General features: G+C 41.1%; 1 protein-coding gene across 8 annotated transcripts in view; it reads left to right on the top strand.

Annotated features, from left to right (window-relative positions):
- Positions 1–19,602, top strand: part of atp8a2 (ATPase phospholipid transporting 8A2) — a 64,993-nt gene extending 45,391 nt beyond the window's left edge. For all 8 annotated transcript variants that reach the window (XM_017301910.2, XM_017301907.2, XM_008396309.3 and 5 more), the window contains 12 exons: positions 3,500–3,683; positions 6,274–6,384; positions 7,638–7,712; positions 8,014–8,136; positions 9,057–9,135; positions 9,213–9,274; positions 10,139–10,195; positions 11,530–11,637; positions 14,656–14,744; positions 14,951–15,055; positions 17,654–17,745; positions 18,538–19,602. In XM_017301910.2, the coding sequence (XP_017157399.1) occupies positions 3,500–3,683; positions 6,274–6,384; positions 7,638–7,712; positions 8,014–8,136; positions 9,057–9,135; positions 9,213–9,274; positions 10,139–10,195; positions 11,530–11,637; positions 14,656–14,744; positions 14,951–15,055; positions 17,654–17,745; positions 18,538–18,632 (1,180 nt within the window). In that variant the 3' untranslated portion in view covers positions 18,633–19,602. The remainder of the gene's footprint in view (positions 1–3,499; positions 3,684–6,273; positions 6,385–7,637; positions 7,713–8,013; positions 8,137–9,056; positions 9,136–9,212; positions 9,275–10,138; positions 10,196–11,529; positions 11,638–14,655; positions 14,745–14,950; positions 15,056–17,653; positions 17,746–18,537) is intronic.
- The last annotated feature ends 1,482 nt before the right edge of the window (positions 19,603–21,084 follow it).

The raw sequence follows: 21,084 nt of genomic DNA, 5'->3' as shown, positions 1-21,084 counted from the left end.
TTCCTGACTTCACTGTGCGTTTGTTTATAGGAGGACTTAGCGGCTGCTTATTTTCTGCTCAGCTCCACCGTGAAGAGCTTTCGGGAGCCTTTCATCTTCCCAGCTCCACTTTACACAATCCCAGACTCTGTTGGCCGTGTTTAGAGGGAAGCTAGAGGCGGAGATGAAGAGAGATTTGTGGTCAGAGGCCAAGAGATGCAGGAGCGCGCACTTCAGATGCAGAAACAGGAAAAGCGGAGGGCAGAGATAGATCCCATCCTTCCTTAATGGCCTCGGAAGTGAGGCAGCTGAGGTTTAGTTCCTGATGCTCTCCTGTGGTGGTTGGGTGATGTGGGTTCTAAGAGGGTTCATGTCATTGGAACAGCAAACTTTTGCACATGATTTCATGAGTGCAAGAAAACCACTCGGAGCTGGTTATTTAGCTCATCTGAAGAATGGTCCAAATTGATTCTTTGTAGCTCGTGGGCTTCATTTAAGTGCCTCCTGAGGACGGGATCGACGTACAATATGCCTGTAATTTAATTTAGTCATAAAAATCAACTCATGTTGTTCACTGGCCATGTGATGCCTCATGCAGCTGGCTATAATCTAATTTTGTAACGTCGTTATCACAGGACTCGCACACGTGGAAGGGGATTGCTCACTTTAACCTGGCCTCCAGGATTCACACTTCCTTCTTTTTAACTGCAGCTTTCAGAGAGACTTTGTGTCTTTCAAGAAAATATTATAGCTTAACTAAAGCTATTTGATTGTCACCTCATTCATTACTGACAGGGAAGCAACTGATAGTTACTACTAGAGTTTGACCCACAAAGAACTGCGGCCGATTTCCGATCTCCAGTTTAATCCGCCGATGCAGACTTTAGCCGATTCCGATTTTTCTTTAAGAAATTCAGCCATGAAAACAAGCAGTTGTCAGTAGCACAGAGATTGACAGAGGGACAAATGCATCAAATCAAGTCAAATTTTATTTGTATAGCACATTTCAGCAACATAGCATTTCAAAGTGCTTCGCATCATAAAAACACAACAATACAAAGTCATAGAACACAGTCAACAATTGAAACATTTAGTCAAGTGCCATCAATAATTAAAAAAATGCGTAAGGGGCTTTTTGACCAAGTGTTGGCCCTTTTAAGTGTTAATGGTAAAGAGTTTCACTCTTTCATTGCTCTGCAAGTAAAGATGCATTTGAGAAAGTTTGTTTAAAAAAAAAAACTTCCATTGATGCAGCTTCATTCTGCATCAATAGTTTCTTTTCTTTCTGCGTTTTTGTCCCACCTTCTTGCAGTAACCGATCAGTTGATGCCACACTGTCAGTGAGAGAGTAAAACAAAGACTAAATAATTTGTAGTTGAAGTTATTCAACTGTCTTATTTGCTGGTTAGTATAAGCTCCAAACAATTAAATGGTGCCTTTTTTGTGTTACAACATTAAGATTTTTGTTGTGTAAGCAACTCCTCAAAAGGCCTGTAATACATGTCTGAATCTGTTCAATATTTTAAGAAAGCTCATGCAAAAATAAAAAATATGGAGAATCTATCTGCTTGATGCTCAACAAGAGCTTCTACAATTACAAGTGCTTTACTTCCTTTGCACTTCATCTCTAATCCCGGTTCTTGTATCACGTTGCTGCCATGTTTCCTCCTATGAGACCGATCTGTTTTCACTGTACATTTTTCAGATGGTACATGATGAAACTCTCTTAAGAGCTTGGCTGCAACTTAACTGGAAACTGACAGAGGGCTTTTTACACACTCTTAAGGACAAATTCACTCCAGGGTGCAACTTCTGAGAATGCAAACACTGTGTGTGTGGCCCACGGTTGTTTATTACACAAGTTATATTTTGTTTCTGGAAGGAAGCTGAAGAAATTTGAAACATTAGCATGAGTAGTGAATTATTGATCTAAACTTTTTTTTTGCCAAGATGGTGCCTTTTTTGTGTAAATTGTTGAACAAAGAATATAGTTTCTCTTTTTTTGAGATCAACAAAACTGTGTGCATGACCAAGAATAGAGTTTGTCAAGGAATGCACATACAGTTTGTGATTTAAAAAATAAAATATTCAAAACACAGCTGCATGATTCACAAGAGATGTGAAAGCAAACACTGTACTCTTAAAAAGAGGGATCTGAAGCTGAATTTTGGCGGCGAATTTGAGAACTACCATTTGAAAAATGGATAGATCCGCTTCTTGGGATCGCATCAGGAAATCTCTAGTCAAAGCAGTTTTCAAGCCATCATTCTAAAATGGAAAGAGTATGTGACACAACAAATCATGACTCTCCTAAATAATGGATAAGGGAGCCTTGATCAACGAAGCAGCTGAGAGGTGCTTCTGGAGGAGCTGCAAAGATCCACAGCTCAGGTTGAACAATCTGCTGATGTAACATTTACTCATGCACTCCAAAATTCTGGCCTTCTGTGAAAATATTGCAAAAAGAAATGTAGAAAATAAACAAGAAGCCGCATTTATAGTTTGGCACAATCTGTTTTCTTTGTGATCCACAGTAGTGGCACAATCATGCTGCATAGAAGTCAAGTTTTTTTTAATTATTATTTGTATAGCACATTTCAGCAACAAGGCAGTTGAAAGTGCTTTACATTATAAAAGCATCATACAGTCACCATGGAAGCTTTCCTTCAGATACAGGGAAATGAATGATGAGGGTGAAGGAAATGGATAGAGCAGGTGGAAAATATTACCCTTTCCTTTATGACTGTTTTAGTCTTGTACCTGTAACTGCAGCAAATGGTTGTTCTGGAAAGTATTTGATTATAGAGGTTGATTACGTTATGCAATGCTACTTTAAATTGAAAAAAAAAAAATGAAAACCATTGTCTCAATACTTTATGTTGGTCACTAAATAGTAGTAATGTGGAAACATTTCAGATCATAGAAGAGGCATTAGTGCTTTTGCAAGATGGTGTCAAAACTCAATGAGTCTTGACATTAATTAGAAACCAGTTACATTGAGTTTCTAAGTGAAAGCCAAGCATAAAGCAATAATATGTAGGACTATTAAATATAAATGTCATAGAAACCCGTCAGTAACCATGAGTCTTCTCGGTGGCTCAATAAATGCAGCCTGACACCTTGCCATCCTCCCTCAGCGTCCTTCAGGGAAGCACCTGTAATTGAGCCTTCTGCTGTCTTCTTTTGTCAGTGAAGAAACAGAACCGGTTATAGGCCGAGTATCAGTGATACGGGTCAAGAGGGTGGAGTACCCCTGGAAGCTCCCTAAACACACCCCGCTCAAGATGCATGCAGTCATAAACACACATCAAGGATGACTGTCACCAAATCTGTTTAGCAGAGAAGTGAGCATTTGCCTAATCAGCAATCGGCTCTCTCATGTCTGCTGGCTTTGTTTGCATTAAAGACTGATTCAATTTACACCTTCTTTTAAAATACATTTACCTTCCGATTTAATCCCCAGTTCAGGCAGCTGCATCCATTTAATATTAACCAGAAACTCTCCATCTGCTCCCTACAGAGTGTCACCGCTGCAGAAGTCTGAGATCGTGGACATGGTGAAAAAGCATGTGAAAGCCATCACTCTGGCAATAGGTGACGGAGCGAATGATGTGGGCATGATTCAGACGGCTCATGTTGGGGTGGGAATCAGCGGCAACGAGGGCATGCAGGCCACCAATTCCTCAGACTACTCTATCGCACAGGTGGGAGAAGATTTCTTGTTTCTTTTTAAAGACTGTAATACAAGTAGATTTTAAGAATATAATTCAAAATGTCTCTGCATGTATTTGTAAGAGAATATAAACTTTTACCTTAACTGAGATTTCCAAAAGGCCAACGACATTATAAGTGTCAGAGCCTTCCTGTTATCATTCTAATGTCTCTCACTCTCACAGCAGTCATGTCTTAACATTTAATGAACATAGAGCCGTGTGTTTACCGGTGTGAGGAAACACTGGTTAGTCAACTAACAACCTCCGGTCACCAACTCATTTCTGAGTACGGGTCTGCTTACGACCAGATGTATCATCGGAAAAACCAGCCGATGATTCAGGGAACAAAATGTTAGTGTTTACAGCTTGAAAGCTTTGTTAATGGTGTAAAATGTGTCCAAGGATTCCACAAAGTCACCTAAAACTTTGCAGACGGGTACAGCATGAAGCAGTTTCCTAAAACCAAGCTAATGGCTGGGTAGAAATGACAAAGTGTTTAAGTGTAAAGTATCAAACATTTTCAAGCATTTATGTAGTTTTTTCTTAAAAATGACTGTTGACGCAAAAGTTGTTGACGCTGTTGAAACGTCTTCAGTTACTGAGTTCTGGCTGTTGGCTCTTCCCCTCATCCTGCTCTTTAACATCACCCCAGGGGAGGGAATGAAAGGAGATTTCACTTACAAAGATCAGTGAAGTATCATGTTTTCCATATGAAAACATTGCTCTCAACAGGCCTTTACAGTATAAACTAAGCCAATGCAATAGTAGTCAAAACACAAGCAGATGCAGGTATAAAGATTTCACACATATTCACTTTGGTGTCCATTATTTTAGGAGGCAGTGTTTTGTGTTGCAGTAAATGTAAAGTTAATAAACAATGAATGCATGTGTTAGCATTTTTAGAAATAAAATTTTTATCATATTTTATGTAAACCCTCCCTACTTCACTAAGGGACCAGGGTGTACAGAAGATGGATGGATATTTTATGTAAACTTAAATTGTGTCCTTGCTTTCTTCAGTTTTGATAACTGTCCACAGATGTAAGAATCCACAAAACACAAGTCAAAATGAAAAATGTATATTTTATACCACCACTGATGTCAACAAGAGCAGAAGACAACAAGTTTAATGAGTCTAAAGTTGAAAACAAATATGGTGGCTTAAGGTTTTTCAAAAGACAAAGTACTCTTAGATGTCCCAAATTGAGATTTTATAAATGGTCTTATCGGCACGGGAACCCCTTAAAAAGCACTTTAACATATATTTACAACTGGAGGTGATTGGAGGTTTCCTAAATATAAAAGGAAGCTGTATTTTGTTGAAAAAATAAAGGTTAACTACTGTAAGCGATTAAACGACACTAATGGCAAATGCATTACTCAGCAGTCTTTGCAGGAGTATTTATACGTCTTAAACCTTTCCACATTTAGTGATGTGACGACAAACTACAGAGTATCTTATTAGCATTTTATGTGGCAGAGACACAGTGCATTGTATTTATACTGAAATAAAACTATGCACAAGTGAACTCGATTTACTAATCAGCTGAAGGCAGTTAGTTGTACTGAATGAAAACCATTTATTGTTTTCCTTCCTCTTTACAAAGTTTCATCACTTTTCTCTACCACATAAAAGGAAGTTTGTTGTTGACTAAATGTTCAGCGTGAATACTTTTCTGAGGAATGCCAACAATACAGTGCTGTTTGTGACGGCTAGATACAAACCATTGAAAATGGGGGGGAAAAAACTAATTTGTTGCTGTAATTATTACAACACTTTAATATGCAGTAGCAATTTAGTGGCTTGAGGTCAGGATCTTCCATCTTTGAGTCAGAATTACAGACTCTGTATGTTGTCTTTGACCACTAAACAAACTAATGACCCAAATTAAGAAGGGAGAAATGGGAGAAGTCAAAGTTTGGGATGATCTCTTTCTGCAGGATCCCATTTGGAAAATATTGTTCAGGGGAAAATGGTTAAGCTTTTATAAAAGCACACCGAGGAGGCCTGCACAATAATGTCACTGGATATTGCAATGTCGTAATGACAATGAGGGTTGTTATAAATAAATCTTAACTGGGTATTAAGATCTTTCTGCCTCAATGCAAACCTAAACCGCGGATAGAGAATAGTCTATGCATCAATTGGAGCAAATCACATTTATTATTTCTATCTTGGCAATGCAGTTTTATTAAAAGTAGCTTTTCGCCATTTTGCTTCTTTACATGTAAAAAGCTCTAAATGTGCTTCAAAAACATTCAGAGCCATTAAGCAAGCTTTTCCAATTCACCGCATAGAGGCTGTGTGCACAACTAGTGTTTATTAGTGATTCTTTGGATACGTATATTGATGTCAATACTAATCAAATGGCAATACATACAGAAACCATATTAAAGTAGCTCATCTACTGTTTATCAGGTTCATTTTAAAGATCCTTAAGCATCTATTTGCTGAAACTTTTTCTCGTCTTGGTCGCCATCTTTACATCTTCGTTCGCCCTCTGCCTGAAGTTTTTCATTCCAGCTCTTGTATTTCTCACATGACCAGAGGCATTTCTGTCTCTCATTTGTGCCTCCTCAGTTCTCCTATCTGGAGAAACTCCTTTTGGTCCACGGGGCGTGGAGCTACAACCGCGTCACCAAGTGCATCCTCTACTGTTTCTACAAGAATGTGGTCCTCTACATTATCGAGGTAGGAGCCCACACACCCACTCGGCTACATTAACAGAGACATTCAGCAGCTGTTTGTCGACATGGCTGACAGTGACGGACGAGGTGCCCTTCTGGTGTCTGCTTTCTGTCTCCTTTCCACACACGCATATACACACACACACAGTATATATATATATATATATATATATATATATATATATATATATATATATATATACACACTTTGAAAGAGTCTTTACATCAGCCATGGCAAAACATTGGCCCTTGAGGTCAGCTGCTGTGTGTGCACGTACTTGAATTACATGTTTCATGTATTTGTCATCTGGGAACCAAATAATCCCTGCAAAAAGAAAGACTTGGTGTTGGGTTTTTTACTAGGGATTATTGCACAGGAAGTAGTAGTCACATTTTGGGAAATGCCTGAAAGATGATTGGATTGTCTTTATTAGATGAAGGGTTCTGCTGTCCTTGGTCAGCTGTCCTCACTCCCAGCAACTCGCTCTGCTGTAGAAGGACGCCAGCAGGTGCAGGTTCTCACAGGAGGCGCTGGCCGTTGCCCGGCGCCGGTTCCAACCACGGTTCTTTACCAGTAAATGCACGTTTCTCTGATTGTCTCACGTTGTGGGAGTCCAGCGACGCATTCTGGGCCAAACAAGACAAACTGCGTTGTAGCTTTTGATGTAGATTGATGTTCAAAAGAACATCAATTTACGTCCAGCTTTCAACCATCTGACCCAAACTGGTGCCCTCAAATTATTGGGAATTTTCTAATAACTAAGGAACTGGGAAAACCGATGTCAACGAAGGTTCTGACTATGAGGAAAGCTCAAAAGCTGAATCTTTGCAAGGAAACCTACCTGTTAAGAGCATTTTTACCAATTCTACCAATCATAGTAAACAAATATTCAGCCAATTGAAGATATTAATTTGAGAATATGCACATATTTGTTGTTTACTGTTGACCCTCTGGAAATGAGAAAAAATAGCTCAATAAACACGATCATAGTGCAATAATTTATGTGAAAGTCATATGAGTGAGCCCTCCCTGAAAAAAGATGAGCTCACGTGTTTCTTTACAATCCGAAAAGTTTTTGGCATTCATGCCCTAATGTGTTTGCAAAGGTTACGTCCAGGTTTCCATGTCATTCCTTTAAGAGAGACACAATTACCCATGTCTTTGCATTGTTTCCACCATCATCTCTTACAAAAAGTTAGCTTTACCTGCAGACGTTGCTCCTCTCGTCACCTCTCACCCCTCTGTCTGTGTCCCAGCTCTGGTTTGCGTTTGTGAACGGCTTCTCCGGTCAGATCCTTTTCGAGCGCTGGTGCATAGGCCTCTACAATGTGGTGAGAACCTCCTACACTTTCACCTAGTCGTCTCTCTTGCTCTCTGCCTATCTCTCCACGGATCTCAAGCACTCTGTCTTCTTATCGCTGCTCTGTCCTCATGCCAGAGACGTCTGCATGGATGCATGTCTGGGTGGGAGCGTGCTTGTGTTCGCCCTGGCGACTCTGTGTGTGCGCTGCATCTGGCTGCGGATGCCTTGGGGGCTCCTCTGTGTTTAAAACATTATGGAATTCCTTTTTAGCACTGACCATCTGATAAGAACAATGACTGCTCAGCAAAGCATGTGTGTGCTTTCTGCAGATATTCACCGCGCTGCCCCCGTTCACTTTGGGGATCTTTGATCGACCATGCAGCCAGCAGAACATGCTCCGCTTCCCACAGCTCTACAGGATAACCCAGAATGCCGAGGGCTTCAACACCAAGGTATGCGTGTGGAAGAACGTGTTTATCCCCGTTTTTCCCGGTCTGCATTGAGCTTGTTGTGGATGTTTGTGATTTGATGAGTGATGCTGGGTGCTGGGTTGGGATCTGAGGCAAGTAAACGAAGACTTAATGAAATTCGCAGCTGTGGAATAAGAAACTCTTTCATTTTAGCCTGCTGTGTGTGTGTGTGGGTGTGTGTGTGTGTGTGTGGGTGTGTGTGTGTGTGTGTGTGTGTGTGTGTGTGTGTGTGTGTGTGTGTGTGTGTGTGTGTGTGCGTGTACTGCACAGAAGGCAACTTTTGGTGACACATAGTGAATGTTGCACTTTACTATAAGAAATTGCTTTTTCATTACTTTTTTTTACATGCAAGACCTGTAAGTGCTATCCATTTGCTTCTCTGGTTAAAAAAAATATGTAAAAACTTTTAAAATAAATTTCTATTTTATTTAACTTAATCCTGATTTGAAACCTGATTTAACTACATTCATTCATTGAGAATAAACAAACAAAAGCACCAGTGAATTTTTTTTTTCTATGACTCGGAATATGACAGATTAGTCCAAAAAGTAAAACATAACGGTACAAAAATGCTTCTGTTATGTTTATTTTATAGGATGTGTTCTGTTTCCCTGAGGTACAAATATCAAGCAACAGAGGTCAATGTCTCCTGGACATTCTAGAAAATGAGAAATAGAACAGTAGGCAGGAAATTGAAGCTGTGAGGTATTATAGGTCGCCTTTAAGGGTATAGGTCACATCAGTCAAAAAAATGCATGTCGCACTGGACGAACCTCGTCCATGTCGAGATGATCTGGTGACTTGTGTTCAGTTGCTTTTCAACAAACTCCCAAGAAAACTGTTGACTTTGTCTTGGAGGTCTGCTGGCCGTTTCTGACCAGGTTTCTCACACCTTCTTCCAGGTATTTTGGGGACACTGTATCAATGCACTGATTCATTCAATTATCCTCTTTTGGTTTCCGCTCAAAATGTTGGAGCACGGTAAGCAACTCCCACAAATTTTTTTTATAATATAAAGCCAGTTCTGGTTAACAAAGCTTTACATGTGTGGTCCACAGATTCCCCGTTTAGTAACGGCCAGGGAAACGACTACCTGTTTGCAGGAAACATGGTCTACACGGTAAGCTTCTTTCTTTCTTTCTTTCTTTATTTCTTTATTTATTTATTTATTTATTTATTTATTTATTTATTTATTTATTTTCTGCAGATTTGTGTCATGTATTCATTCTTGGCTTTCAAAGATGCATTTGAATTGTTGCTTTTTAGGGGTGGAATGAGTCGACGACTTCTGTACATTTTAAACCTAAGAACTTGATGCATATGCTGGAATTGGCCCCCTTTGTTTCCCCCCATAAAATTCCTCAGACCAAAATTTTACATGGCGGATAAAACTAATGTTTGATTAAATGTCTTTCGGCGCATTGCAGAAAACTACATACTTATTAGTCAAAGATAATTTGATGGATGTTTGGCCAGTCCTCTTTCTGAAGTTGGTTAATTTCATGTTTGAAAGTAACACTTTGACTCCACCAACCATCCTCCGTGATCATCTCCATCTTTGTCACGTTTGGTTTTCCTTTCTTTATGCTCCTCCTTTCTTTCCTGCCTTCCTCTCTATTCCTTCCTTCCCTTCCCTCAGTCCATGTGTTCTGTCTCCATTTAGTTTACTCTGCCATAAATTCATTGTGAACTTTAATATTTTATGTTTTTGACTCAATGTGGAGGACTAATCTCTGGAAAGTGGAGTCTTGGAGAAGTCTGGAATTTTTATAAGGGAACTATGTAGGAATCCTGTCTGTCCTGTGTTTGCACAGAGGTGCTGGTAGGGGGTCCGGGGTATTTTAACAGACGTTGCTGAGTTTACTGTACAGCATTAATGTTTATTGTCTCCACAGTCGCCAGCATTCTAATACGGTCTCCTGTTTCTTTCTCTGTTTTTGTTTGTGTGCCTGTCCGCTCCTGGTGTTTGTGTGTCTCTTTGCAGTATGTGGTCGTTACAGTTTGTCTAAAAGCTGGAATGGAGACCACCGCTTGGACCAGGGTAGGAGCATTAACACCCCTTAATAAACTGAGCCACATGTGCAATATTTTGCTCTTAAATAAAAAGGATATTGTAGTTTGTTTCTTTTTAAAATGTCAGTTCTCTCCATAGTCGAGGAAAATCTTGTGGGTTTTCTCTAAATGCAGCTTCTCTTACAGCTTTCTCCCTTCCACTTCATGAGTGTTTTCATTTCTTTCTCGGCAGTATTTCATATGTACAAAAACAGAGTCTAGGAAACATCCAAATGATGATAGATTAACCCTCGAGTCTGGAGATCTTACTGCGAAGCAGCTGAGACGGATGCTAAATATGCTCTGAGAGATTCATCTTGAAAGGAACAAAGGAAGATCATAGTTGCTCCAGCAGAGCATGGCGAAGCAGAAAAACACCCCGAACCATCCATCAGACTGATATTACAGTTAGAAACACCAAGAGGAAAATGGAGTGAATTTGACATTGCTAACGTAGAGTGCAGATGTCCTCTGTGTTCCCGGGAAAAAAATGTTTTATTCAACTCACTGTCCTCTTTTGGGGTTTTTTATAAACTGTTATAGAAGACTACCGATGATTGATCATCATTTTCCAGCTAAAATATTACTTCTACTTTATTTATGGAGCTGTGAAATTTATATAATTTCGCCAACATTTCCAGTCCCAGCGTATTCTTTAACAAGCTGCGATTGAAGGCTATAAAAAAGGATATAACAGAGGAACTTGGCAGTAAGTTATTCAGCCTTCCTGTTTTCTGCAGAAAATCTCTTTGTCTGTTGAAGCCTGACTGAACCATAAACATGTCCCAGCATTTGTAGAAAATATTGTCTATTTAAATAGAATGCTTCACTGATGCCAAAAATAATGCTGCCTGGTAGCCTTTATGTTCGGTTTGTTTACAGAAAAAAAGCGCAATTTCCAAGTTTCCATCAGGCCGGTCACTTTTCTAAACTGTTCATGATCCTAAACACGAGGTGTTGGCTTTCAGTTCTTAACCACCGACAGAAGTGGTGGTAAAGTTTGGGAAAACAGGAGCTCCAGCTGTAACGGTGACATTATTTAGCTAGTTCCTGCTGCCGGAGTGACAGACTGGCAGGACAGACAGCAAGGCGCTGACACCTTTGTCCGTTCAGCTGTCCACACAACAGTCTGGGAGTAATGAAGTGAGGTCCCGCTGGAATTCACACAGTGTCCCCTTACAGCACATCACAGAGACGGATGAAGACAGGGGACGGACGGAGGGAGGGAGGGAGGGAAAGGTTGGCTATATTCAGAGCCATTTGACCTCGTCTTGTCTCTCTAATCTCCCTTTTTGTTCTTGTCCTCCCTTGTCTGTGTCGTAGTTTTCCCACCTGGCCGTTTGGGGAAGCATGGCGCTCTGGATGGTCTTCTTTGCCGTATACTCAGTGTTCTGGCCCGCCATCCCGATCGCCCCCGACATGCTGGGCCAGGTAATTTACTCTCCATAAAACGGTTTATCCCTGAATATCATTACTTTTGAACCACCTTTTCTCCATGTTGGGCACTACTTGGCGTCTAAGAGACTTGGGTGTTCTTTGTCTGCGCTGCTGGAGCCCCCCAGGAGGGAGCCGTTTACCCCAGAGGACAGCCCCACACCTGCTGCGTGTCACCCGAACTCCGGTCTTTTACTGCTCTCTGAGGAGGTGTTGACTCATAAGGGTGGGCTGCTGGTGATTGTGATGAGGGTCGGGCAGGGGAGAGAGGAGAGTGTTTGAAGAACCCCCTAATTGGGAGACTGATTGCAGAGGTTGGGGATAAAGACCCGGGTGGGACTGGGCGTCCCACTGAGTGGACATGGAGAAGCAACAGGACCGTCTCAACTCTCTCCAGCCCATTAATTCAATTTGTGTCAGAAATCAGGAATGCGGTCAAATATCCCTGCAGCTGCTCAGACTGACTGAGTCGGAGACACTCAGCCATCACAACCCCCTTAACTACCCCCTTACCTCTCTTATTTCCCCCTCCTCCGGCTATCTATGCGTCCATTTGTCCAGGGGGGAGGGCGGCGGAGGATGAAACGCAGCATAGTTGTGCTCAGAATAACTGAGGGTGGCATTAGGTGGCACCGTCAGCCGTTACAAAAAAACGTGAAAAACCTTCATTGTTCTTAGCTGATTTAAATGAAAATGTCTTATTTTTCAGACATGAAAATAATACTATTTATAGACTTCATTGTTCATCCCATTGTCTAAATGTTGTCTTTCTTTTTCTATATGTCTCTTTCTTATGTGATCACCTCCGAGTTTGTGTCCTTGCTTCATCCTTTTTATTCCTGTTTGATTCCTCCATCCGTCTTGGGTTTTCTTGAATGAGTCTTTTCTCCATCTTTCCTATCTTCTTTTCTACTGTCTTTACTTCCTCCTTTTTCATCCTTATGCCCAGCTTGTGTTCCTTCTTTAGTTACTTCCCTGATTTTTTTTCCTCTTTCTTTCCTGTCTTATCCTTCCCTTCTTCCTCCCTCCTTTCATAATTTTCTTGTCTTTCCTTCCTCTATGCCTTTCTTTCCACCTTTGTCATTTCTTCCTTCATCCTGACCACATCCACAAATTTAAAGTAGTTTAGGGTTTTCTATTTTCAAATAAGCTATGAAGGACTGAGCACTCTGGAAGTTGGATCTTTTTCTTTTTTTTTTTTAACGAGTGTTTGAACGCCGGCCCTTTCGTCTCTGTCTGTGAACGTAAAACCCACTGAAGCAGTGGAACTCACTGAGTGTGATTTGAGGTGACAATTGATCTAAATATTCATAGCTACAGACAGACTTTTGTAAAGTTGTGTGAGAAGGAGAAGACAAAGATTAGCAGCAGCAGGTGAGGACAACCAGCAGAGACAACAGCCACCAACGTTGAAAGAAGGTTGCGAAAGAGAGATTGAAGGGAATTGCAGGAGAAAAGATGTGTGGGAGTAAAGAAGCAGAGAGAGACACGCAGACTGACACAGTGAGACAGTGGCTGGATGCATGATTAATCTTGAGAGACGGGCCGAGAACGGGGTCAAAGGTCAATGAGTCGTGTTGCAGCTGGACTGCACGGACAGGTAGGGGGGTTTTGTTTCGCAATAGAGGATTTCAGCGAATCCATTCTGTGTTGCAGAAACAAGCTGTGAGAAAGCTGCAAAATATGTTGGGTTAAGAGTTTAATTTTCACACTCTGTGCTTAATGCACTTTAAAACTTAATCATCTTTACCACATATAGTTCTGTGGAAAAGTTTTCACCACCCTTGAATTTTATCACCTTTTTATGGTTGAAAAACCTCGTTACAACCATAAACTTTAATGCATTTTATTGGGATTCTGTGTTGTTGACCAACACAAAGCAGTAACTTAATTATGGAAGAAGAAAAAGGATTTTAGATTTCTGTTTACTAAGAAACTTTTAAACTATGAATCATTTTTCTCCTTGGCACAATCTCCTGGGTGTGTTTGGGGGCTTGAAATCCTTAAAGATTCAAATTGAATTTCAATTAGCTGCTTTCTGTATAAACTCCCTGAAATTGTTTGATATTCAAACTCTGTGGGTTTGTAGTAAAGTGCAATCTTACGTTTGTTTAAAAGCCTAAATTTGGAAGATGTTACAGTACTTAGTTGAAACCAGATATTTACATACACCTAATAAAGACACACAGATGTTTTTCTCACTATCCGAAGTTAAATCGGACTGAACTTTTCTTGTTTTTAGGTATGTTAGAATTACCAAAATTATTTCTACTTACTAAATGGCAGAAAACTTGGCAAGAACATTCTTTAGATATACTTTTTCTAACTTTCTTTGTATTGTGCTGAAGCATTTAATTTGAGCAGGAACGTCATTTACCTTAACGCAGTTTGTTTGGATTGTTTCATTGTAATTAATATTTATTATTCCTAACAGTTAAATAACGTATCAATCAGTGCAATTGAACCAAAGATAGTCTTATATTCATAAATTATTTATTTATTTTAAATTGGGTAAATTTATCTGTTAAATTTGTGCTTTTGTTCTCGGACCAATCAGATGTAAAGAGTGTGTGAGAGAGACATTTTAAAACATAGCATTTGGTGATATTTTTATGCACCTTGTCACTGTTGTAGAATACGTCACAAGACATTATCAACAGAAATTAAAGTCTTAGTCATGACTTGAAACTGTTTGTGGTTTTTTTGTTTGTTTTTTGTTTTTATCTCCAAAGTGTAGTACTGGAAAGGTTTGAAAACTTGCCTTGAAAATGCTTGAAGCTTACTGTGGCCGACGTGTACGAACCCTGAATCTTGCACTTTGTACTGGTCAATAAAATCATCAAAGTTTGTGGTTTTAAGGAGATAAAAGGAGAAAAAGATAGAGGGTGGGATTGTTTTGTGAGGCTCTGTATGTGAGGTTTTACGGGCTCAGGGTGGAAAAAGAAAATGGGTTAAATCTTAATTTAAATCAAAACGTAAGTGAAACCAAATGTAGCCTGTATGTCGTCATTGCAGGCTGGTAAAGTGATGCAGTGCTGGTACTTCTGGCTGGGTCTGGTCCTGGTGCCCACCGCGTGTTTACTCAAAGACTTCGCTTGGGCTGCGTAAGTAGAGCACGTTTAAAATAAATACATTATAAAATCTACACACAGGCTGTATAAGTTAAGCGACTCGTTTACATAACCCATATTGAGTCTATGTCAACACTGACGCACAGCGGATTATTAGCTGCATGTGTCTGCAAAGCGAAGTAATCCAGACCTTGTTTCACTTCTTTTTTTTTTTCCTTTTTTTTTTTTCTTCTCCACAGGACACGTCGCACTTGGAGGAAGACTTTGCTGGAGGAGGTGCAGGAGCTGGAGGCGCGGGCCGTTGACCCGGGAGCCGCGGTGCTTAGGGACTCCAGTGGCCGCAGGTGCAATATGCGAAAAAACAAATTAACATGTTTTTTTTTTTGTGTATATAATTCAGATGTTTACTTTGTATTGGTACAGTTTTCCTTCATTCTAGATCTATTTCAGTTTTTTTTATGTTCTGTATGCATTTCACTCTTCATGGAAGTAAATTAATCTGCCCCTGTGGCACTGCCCACAGGGCTGAATCCAAACCCGAGGTCCCATAGACCCAGAACTGCTCCACAAAGGTAGTTTTTAGGTTTGCCCTGTGAACTCTGGCCTCACATGACCTGCGTTTCTTGTTGCACGTTGACTTTTGAGTGACACTCGCATGGTTTTCTCTTAATCACATCTGAAAGGTCATGTATATTCTCTCTCCATATGTCTTTAAAACTTTCCATTCCTCTGGATTTTTTTTTTCTTTTTTTTTTTTTAGGTGGACCAATTTGAACTGCTGTACAGACCTGGTGTGTTTACTGTTTGGCTGTAGCTCCTCAGGCTGTGACTTAGTGGTCTTGTGTGTGGTGTTTGTAGAGTTGTGTTGGGATGAAATGGACCGGTGATTCAGTTAGTGCAGAATCCACAACCAATTTTTCCGATTAGCACCTCAGGCTACAACCCTAATTTGTTTTATTATGCATTCAAAAACCTTGTTTGACTCCTGTACACATATTTTGGATTGTGAATATTAAAATTAAAGAAAAACAACCACTTAAACATCTTGTAATGGTGCAAAAAGAGTGTAGTTAGTATGAGTCTAACTACATAAAATACTAAGACATAAATGGGCCTTCACTTTCAAGCAAACAGTTGGCATGTGATGCAACTAAAACTCTCCATCAGTAATTATTTTATTTTGTTTATTTAACAAAAGCAAAAAAACATAGTCCACCCCCAGTATTTGCAGAGGTTAGGGACCACAACCACTTGCAAATTGTTAAAATTAACAAATTCTGAAGGCCTCCTCTACCAACATTTACCTTTGCATATTTTAATAGTTGAAACACATTATAATATGCATTAATATGCACAGTCACAGTCTTCCTCATCAGCAGCAAGGAAATTAAATGGCGCTCCAGGATTGTCCGCTTTGTAAACACCGTCCAATAGTGTGTAGAGGATCACTGTGCATCGGTATCTCAGCTTCATAAGCCGTATTAGAATATATTTGATATGTGAATACTGAACTGAGGATAAACGGGATTCCAGTGTATCATCTCTCTCCCAGTGTGGTGGAAAAACCACCTAATGTCCCTGTCCAACCCTGATCGTCTCCATTCCTGTAGTCTTAATCTAATTACTGCTCAGACTGTAGGCATGTTTTTTTTTTTCTTGAAGCGTCACCACAGATAATCAGTAGGTTTATTTTGTAGGGTTTGTTGTGTAGATAATTTGCTCTCGGAGTGTAACTAAACAAATTGGTTAAGGTAGCTCTAATTTTTCATCATCTGATATAAAGAGTGTTTGCTAAAGCGATTCTAAACGCAGCTGGTTGATTGAACGAGTTGGAAAAACCTAAATTGTGCTTCAGGTTTCCGAAAGATGAGTGGGGGAACCAAACATATGGTCTCATCCTTAATCAAACTGCCTTCCAAATCAGAATCATCACCAGATCCTTCCATCCGCTCCATTTCAAATCAGAGAAGGAAAGTATGGAAGGTCAGAGAAGCAGCGGTGGGAAACGCTGAAATGAGAACACATCTGTGTTTCAGTGCTGAATTTTTTATTTTTTTTTGTATGTGTGTGGGGAAGGGTTCAAAATGGAGCATATCCTTGGGCTCCTTTTGAACCGGCAAGAATTTGAGGGGAGACGGCTAAATGTCCAGCTTCTATTTAGCCTTTTATGATTCGGCTCCGTCATCGATCTAACAGACGTTTCTTTTTTTTTTCGAGGCCAAAGAAGTCCTTGAGCGAGCTGAAAAGCTGTTTGTTACTTCTCTCCGGTAGAAACTCAGGGGGAAGATTCCCAACAGTTTCCTGGCTCCCAGATTCAAATTGTAGCCCGGGGCATCCTGGCCCAAGTTCATAACTAGCCCACCGATCATAATCGCTGCAAAATACATCAGGTTTCAGCGCAAACCCCTCGGTTTCACGCTGTTTAAACACCAGAGGATATAAACTTAACTATACATCCTGGTCGCTGTCGGCGTCCTAAACGTTTACATCCCGTGCATATACTTTTATGGCTGCCATGACGGTGATGAGACAGGGGGGGAAATTCATGATTGTGTGTGTTCGTGTGGAATATGTGGCGAGAGCTTAGTTATTTTTGGTCAGGGGAGGAGAGGAGCCGTGACGGCGTGTGGTCTTAAAACAGAGGGGCCACTCTTCGCCGTGGACAGGAGGAGTTATGAGGAGAGGAGAGGAGCCGGGGGGAGAGGAATAGTTCACTGTGGATGGCTTGTTTCCCTGCAGGCAGTTGTTGGATTACAGTTGGGCTTAATTAAATCTCCAAAACATGCATCATTAAATCCCTCTGGACCTAAACTCACTTTACACGTTGATCAATGTGCTTTGATTTAGATGCAATCTCCCATTAGCTCTCGGTATTGGGGTATGGTGTTGATTTTCTCTCTGCAACTGCAGATTAATCACTCTGCCTTTCATCCGTGTTGCAGTCTAAACGAACGAGCCCATCTGCTGACAAGAGTATTTAGAAAAACGCCTTCGAGTGTCGGACGCTCCAACTCGGTGCAGCAGACGGTGTCACGTGAGTTTCCTTAAACACAGTAGAGGCTCGCAAAAGTATTCACACCCTTTGAACTCTTAAGTTTTGTCGCCTTACAGCCTCCATCTTCTGTTTGTCAGAGAATAGATCAACAAATATGAGCATATAATTGTGAAAAGGAAGGAAAGCAGAAAGTGTTCTAACAGCATGATGGGGATGGGCAGTGTCGGCTTTCCTCCTTATGTATCCTTATATTTCCTGATAAGCTGAATTTAAACTTGGCTTAAAACACAGGTGAACTCAATTTAATAATTTGTTGACTTCTGGAGGTAACTGGTTGCATTTGATTTTATTTATGGTTATTAGATTAATTGAGGCTAAATAGAAATGCTCTGTTTATTTAAATAAAAAAAAGAACTGAACATTATGTTTTCTTTCACAACAGTGCTCCACTGTTGAATTACATTAAAGATTTTAATTCCAATGCGACAAAATACAAAAAAATTCAAACTGTGTGAATACTTTCTTGAGTCTGATAAACGCTCTGGACAGAATAAAGCCAGTTATTCTGAGAAGACGACCAATGTTGAGTCAAGAGAAATTTAATCTTTTATAAAAATTGGATCTAGAATATTGAGAGAATGAGATAATCCAAATTTAAAGCCTTTTAAGTAAATTTTGCTGTACGTGAAGTGATCCATAAGGTTAAAATGGTTAATGTGGAAAAGCAAATATTTAAAAACGGCATTTAAAAAATGGATAATTGAAGTCTCACAGTGAGATAAGTTGCTCCTGCTTGAGTGTAAAAATTTATCCTGCTTTGTTCTTTTTCAGATGGCTATGCTTTCTCTCAGGAAGAGCACGGCGTGGTGTCTCAGTCCCAGGTCGTTCGGTCCTACGACACCACCCGCCAGCGCCCCAGCCTCTAGCCACCTCTGCCCGCCCCGAATGAGGCGTTGGCTCAACGTAGCAATTGTTGTCATGACGACAGCCAGATGAACTTCAGAGCCACACTCTGACCGGCCTCTGCCATGGCCTTACCGAGACAGTGACGTGACCTCCCCGTCACTTGGTGATGGGAGGGTCACGGTCGGGTGGGGAGGGACCATGTCTGGTGTTCGGAGGACGGGACCAGGCTAATTACTGAACAAACTCCTAACAAAAAAAAGAAAAGCTGCACAGGCATGAGCAAACCATATCCCAGACATGCCAAGTCGAACTCAGAGACTTGTACCTGTATACACCTCAGATCGCTTCACGCCGCTCTGCGTCAACGTGTGTGCGTGCGTGCGTGCGTGTGTGTGTGTGTGCCTGTTTCAGTTTGTTTGCGTCTGCCTGTGCATGTTCGTCAGCACACCGCGGCGCTGTGCATGTGTTGTCTACGTGTGTCGCTTCCATGGTTCCGGCTCGTCTCCAGCAAGGAGGATTCGACACACCTGTCGTCATGCAGCGAAGCGGAGACGGATGTCAAAATGATGGAGTGCGGGCTAAATTCCTCAGAAAGGACAGAAGGGAGCTCTGCACCACAGCTACACACCCGGTTTTGGCTCCATGGCAGCACCAGGCTTCACTGCCAAACACCACAGAGGTGCAGCTGAGGCAGAACGCTCCACCTTAAAACTTGGACCACCACCGTGCTGCAACACCCCTCTGAGACCTCCTCTTGTTTATTTCTTCCTCGCTCTTATCTCCGCATCTCATTGCATTTCTGCAGCCGCAGTGTTCGTTTTCCTCTGGACAGTTTTTAGGTCTGTTTGCACCCGTCTAACGCCATCAGCTGACGTAGAAGCAGCATGCCCGTTTTTAACGCTTCCCCTTCCAGTTCTGTTGGGATATCTGCTCTTAACTAAACACTTTATTTTTGTTTTATTTTTTTAAATTAAAGTGAACATTCATGTGTATGCGTTTATATATTTTTTCTTTCTTTTTGACATATGTTTTTGTACTCATAAGTGGGGGAAGACCCGTTAATACCCGAAGGAATATTTTACGTGAACTACTACTAATAGGCGTCCAAAAATGGCGAGGGGATTGGATTGAGGACGCTTGCATGAATCATGTGTTTCTCTGCGCTGTTTGAATGTCCATTGTCTGTGTGCTCTGTGTTGAGGACACTGCTTCAGGAATGCAAGATTGAAGGGTTTGTATGGGTGAGTTGTGAGGAGCGGGTTGGGGGGGGAGATGTCCATCCAAGTCCTAATCATTAAATCTAATCAACCCATGGCCCGAACTCATGTCTTTGCTTCCACTGCTGGTTGAAAGGTTTCCGAGTCCAGCTGTAGCTCCAGGGAAGCTTCAGAAGTTTGGTTTATGTTTCAGGGTGTGTGTGTGTGTGTGTGTGTGTGTGTGTGTGTGTGTGTGTGTGTGTGTGTGTGTGTGTGCGCGTGCGCGGACCACGAGGGTTTGACATGAGATATGCGCAGTGTTGACTACATTTACTAGCACCCCTGGTGAGGATATAAACAAAGCCTTAACTACATTTTGGAAAACCTTTCATTTGAGTATGCCATTTTAGTCGTGGTTATTTGAATTAAACTGCTTTTAGCAACAGTAACGGTTACCATGAAATAAAGAGAATCTGCATTCGACAGACCAGTCGCTTCTGGAATAGTGAAGAAAGCCTTAGCAAATGTCTGGTGGAGCTGGAACAACCAAAATTACATTTTTACCCTTCGCTCAAAACTACATGTGCTGCTGACTAGACCATCGTAAATGCATGATGCTACCAACACCATATTTTGTCACAAGAATTGAGTTTTTCTGTAGTGATGAAACCAGGGCTCTCCTGGAAAAAACCTGATGGAGGCTTTAAGAGTTCATTGGGTTGAAGGCTCACCATCCAGCAGGATGCAGGCGGCTACAATTGAATGGTTTAGATTAAATAATCACTGCTTTCACAGATACTCGCTGATCAATCTGACCTCAGACTGGGGCGATGGTTCGTTTTTCTCAAAGGAATGGCCTCAGAAGAAATCTGTGAGTGTCCTGGAGAGCCCTGCAGAGTCCAGACTTTAATCTGACTGAAAATCTCAACATCAACTCATCTCACAAGTTTTCAAGATGATTTAAGAGGAACGACCATAAAGGTTGAGCCAAGAGAATAGACAATCTGGTCAAAGATTCCTCTCTCTCTCACTCTCTCTCCATGTGTGTGTGTGTGTGTGTGTGTGTGTGTATGTGCTCCAACCTTCACAAATGTTCCACAGAAAATACCGTCCTATTGACAAAAGAAGCTTCTTAAACTGTATTAATAGCAGGGGTGCCAATAAATGCAGCCAGAATCAAAGTTCTCCCACACTTCACCATTAAGCTCAGGAGAGTCCTCACAGACGGATCATCAGGAGGCCACCCCACCCCCTATCCCCCCCCCTCTCTCTCAGC

This window comes from Poecilia reticulata, chromosome 20 (assembly GCF_904066995.2).
Source record: "Poecilia reticulata chromosome 20, P_reticulata-male-v2, whole genome shotgun sequence".
NCBI lineage: Eukaryota > Metazoa > Chordata > Actinopteri > Cyprinodontiformes > Poeciliidae > Poecilia > Poecilia reticulata.
Note: the sequence above shows the minus strand (reverse complement) of the source record. Positions and strands in the feature narration are given on the sequence as shown.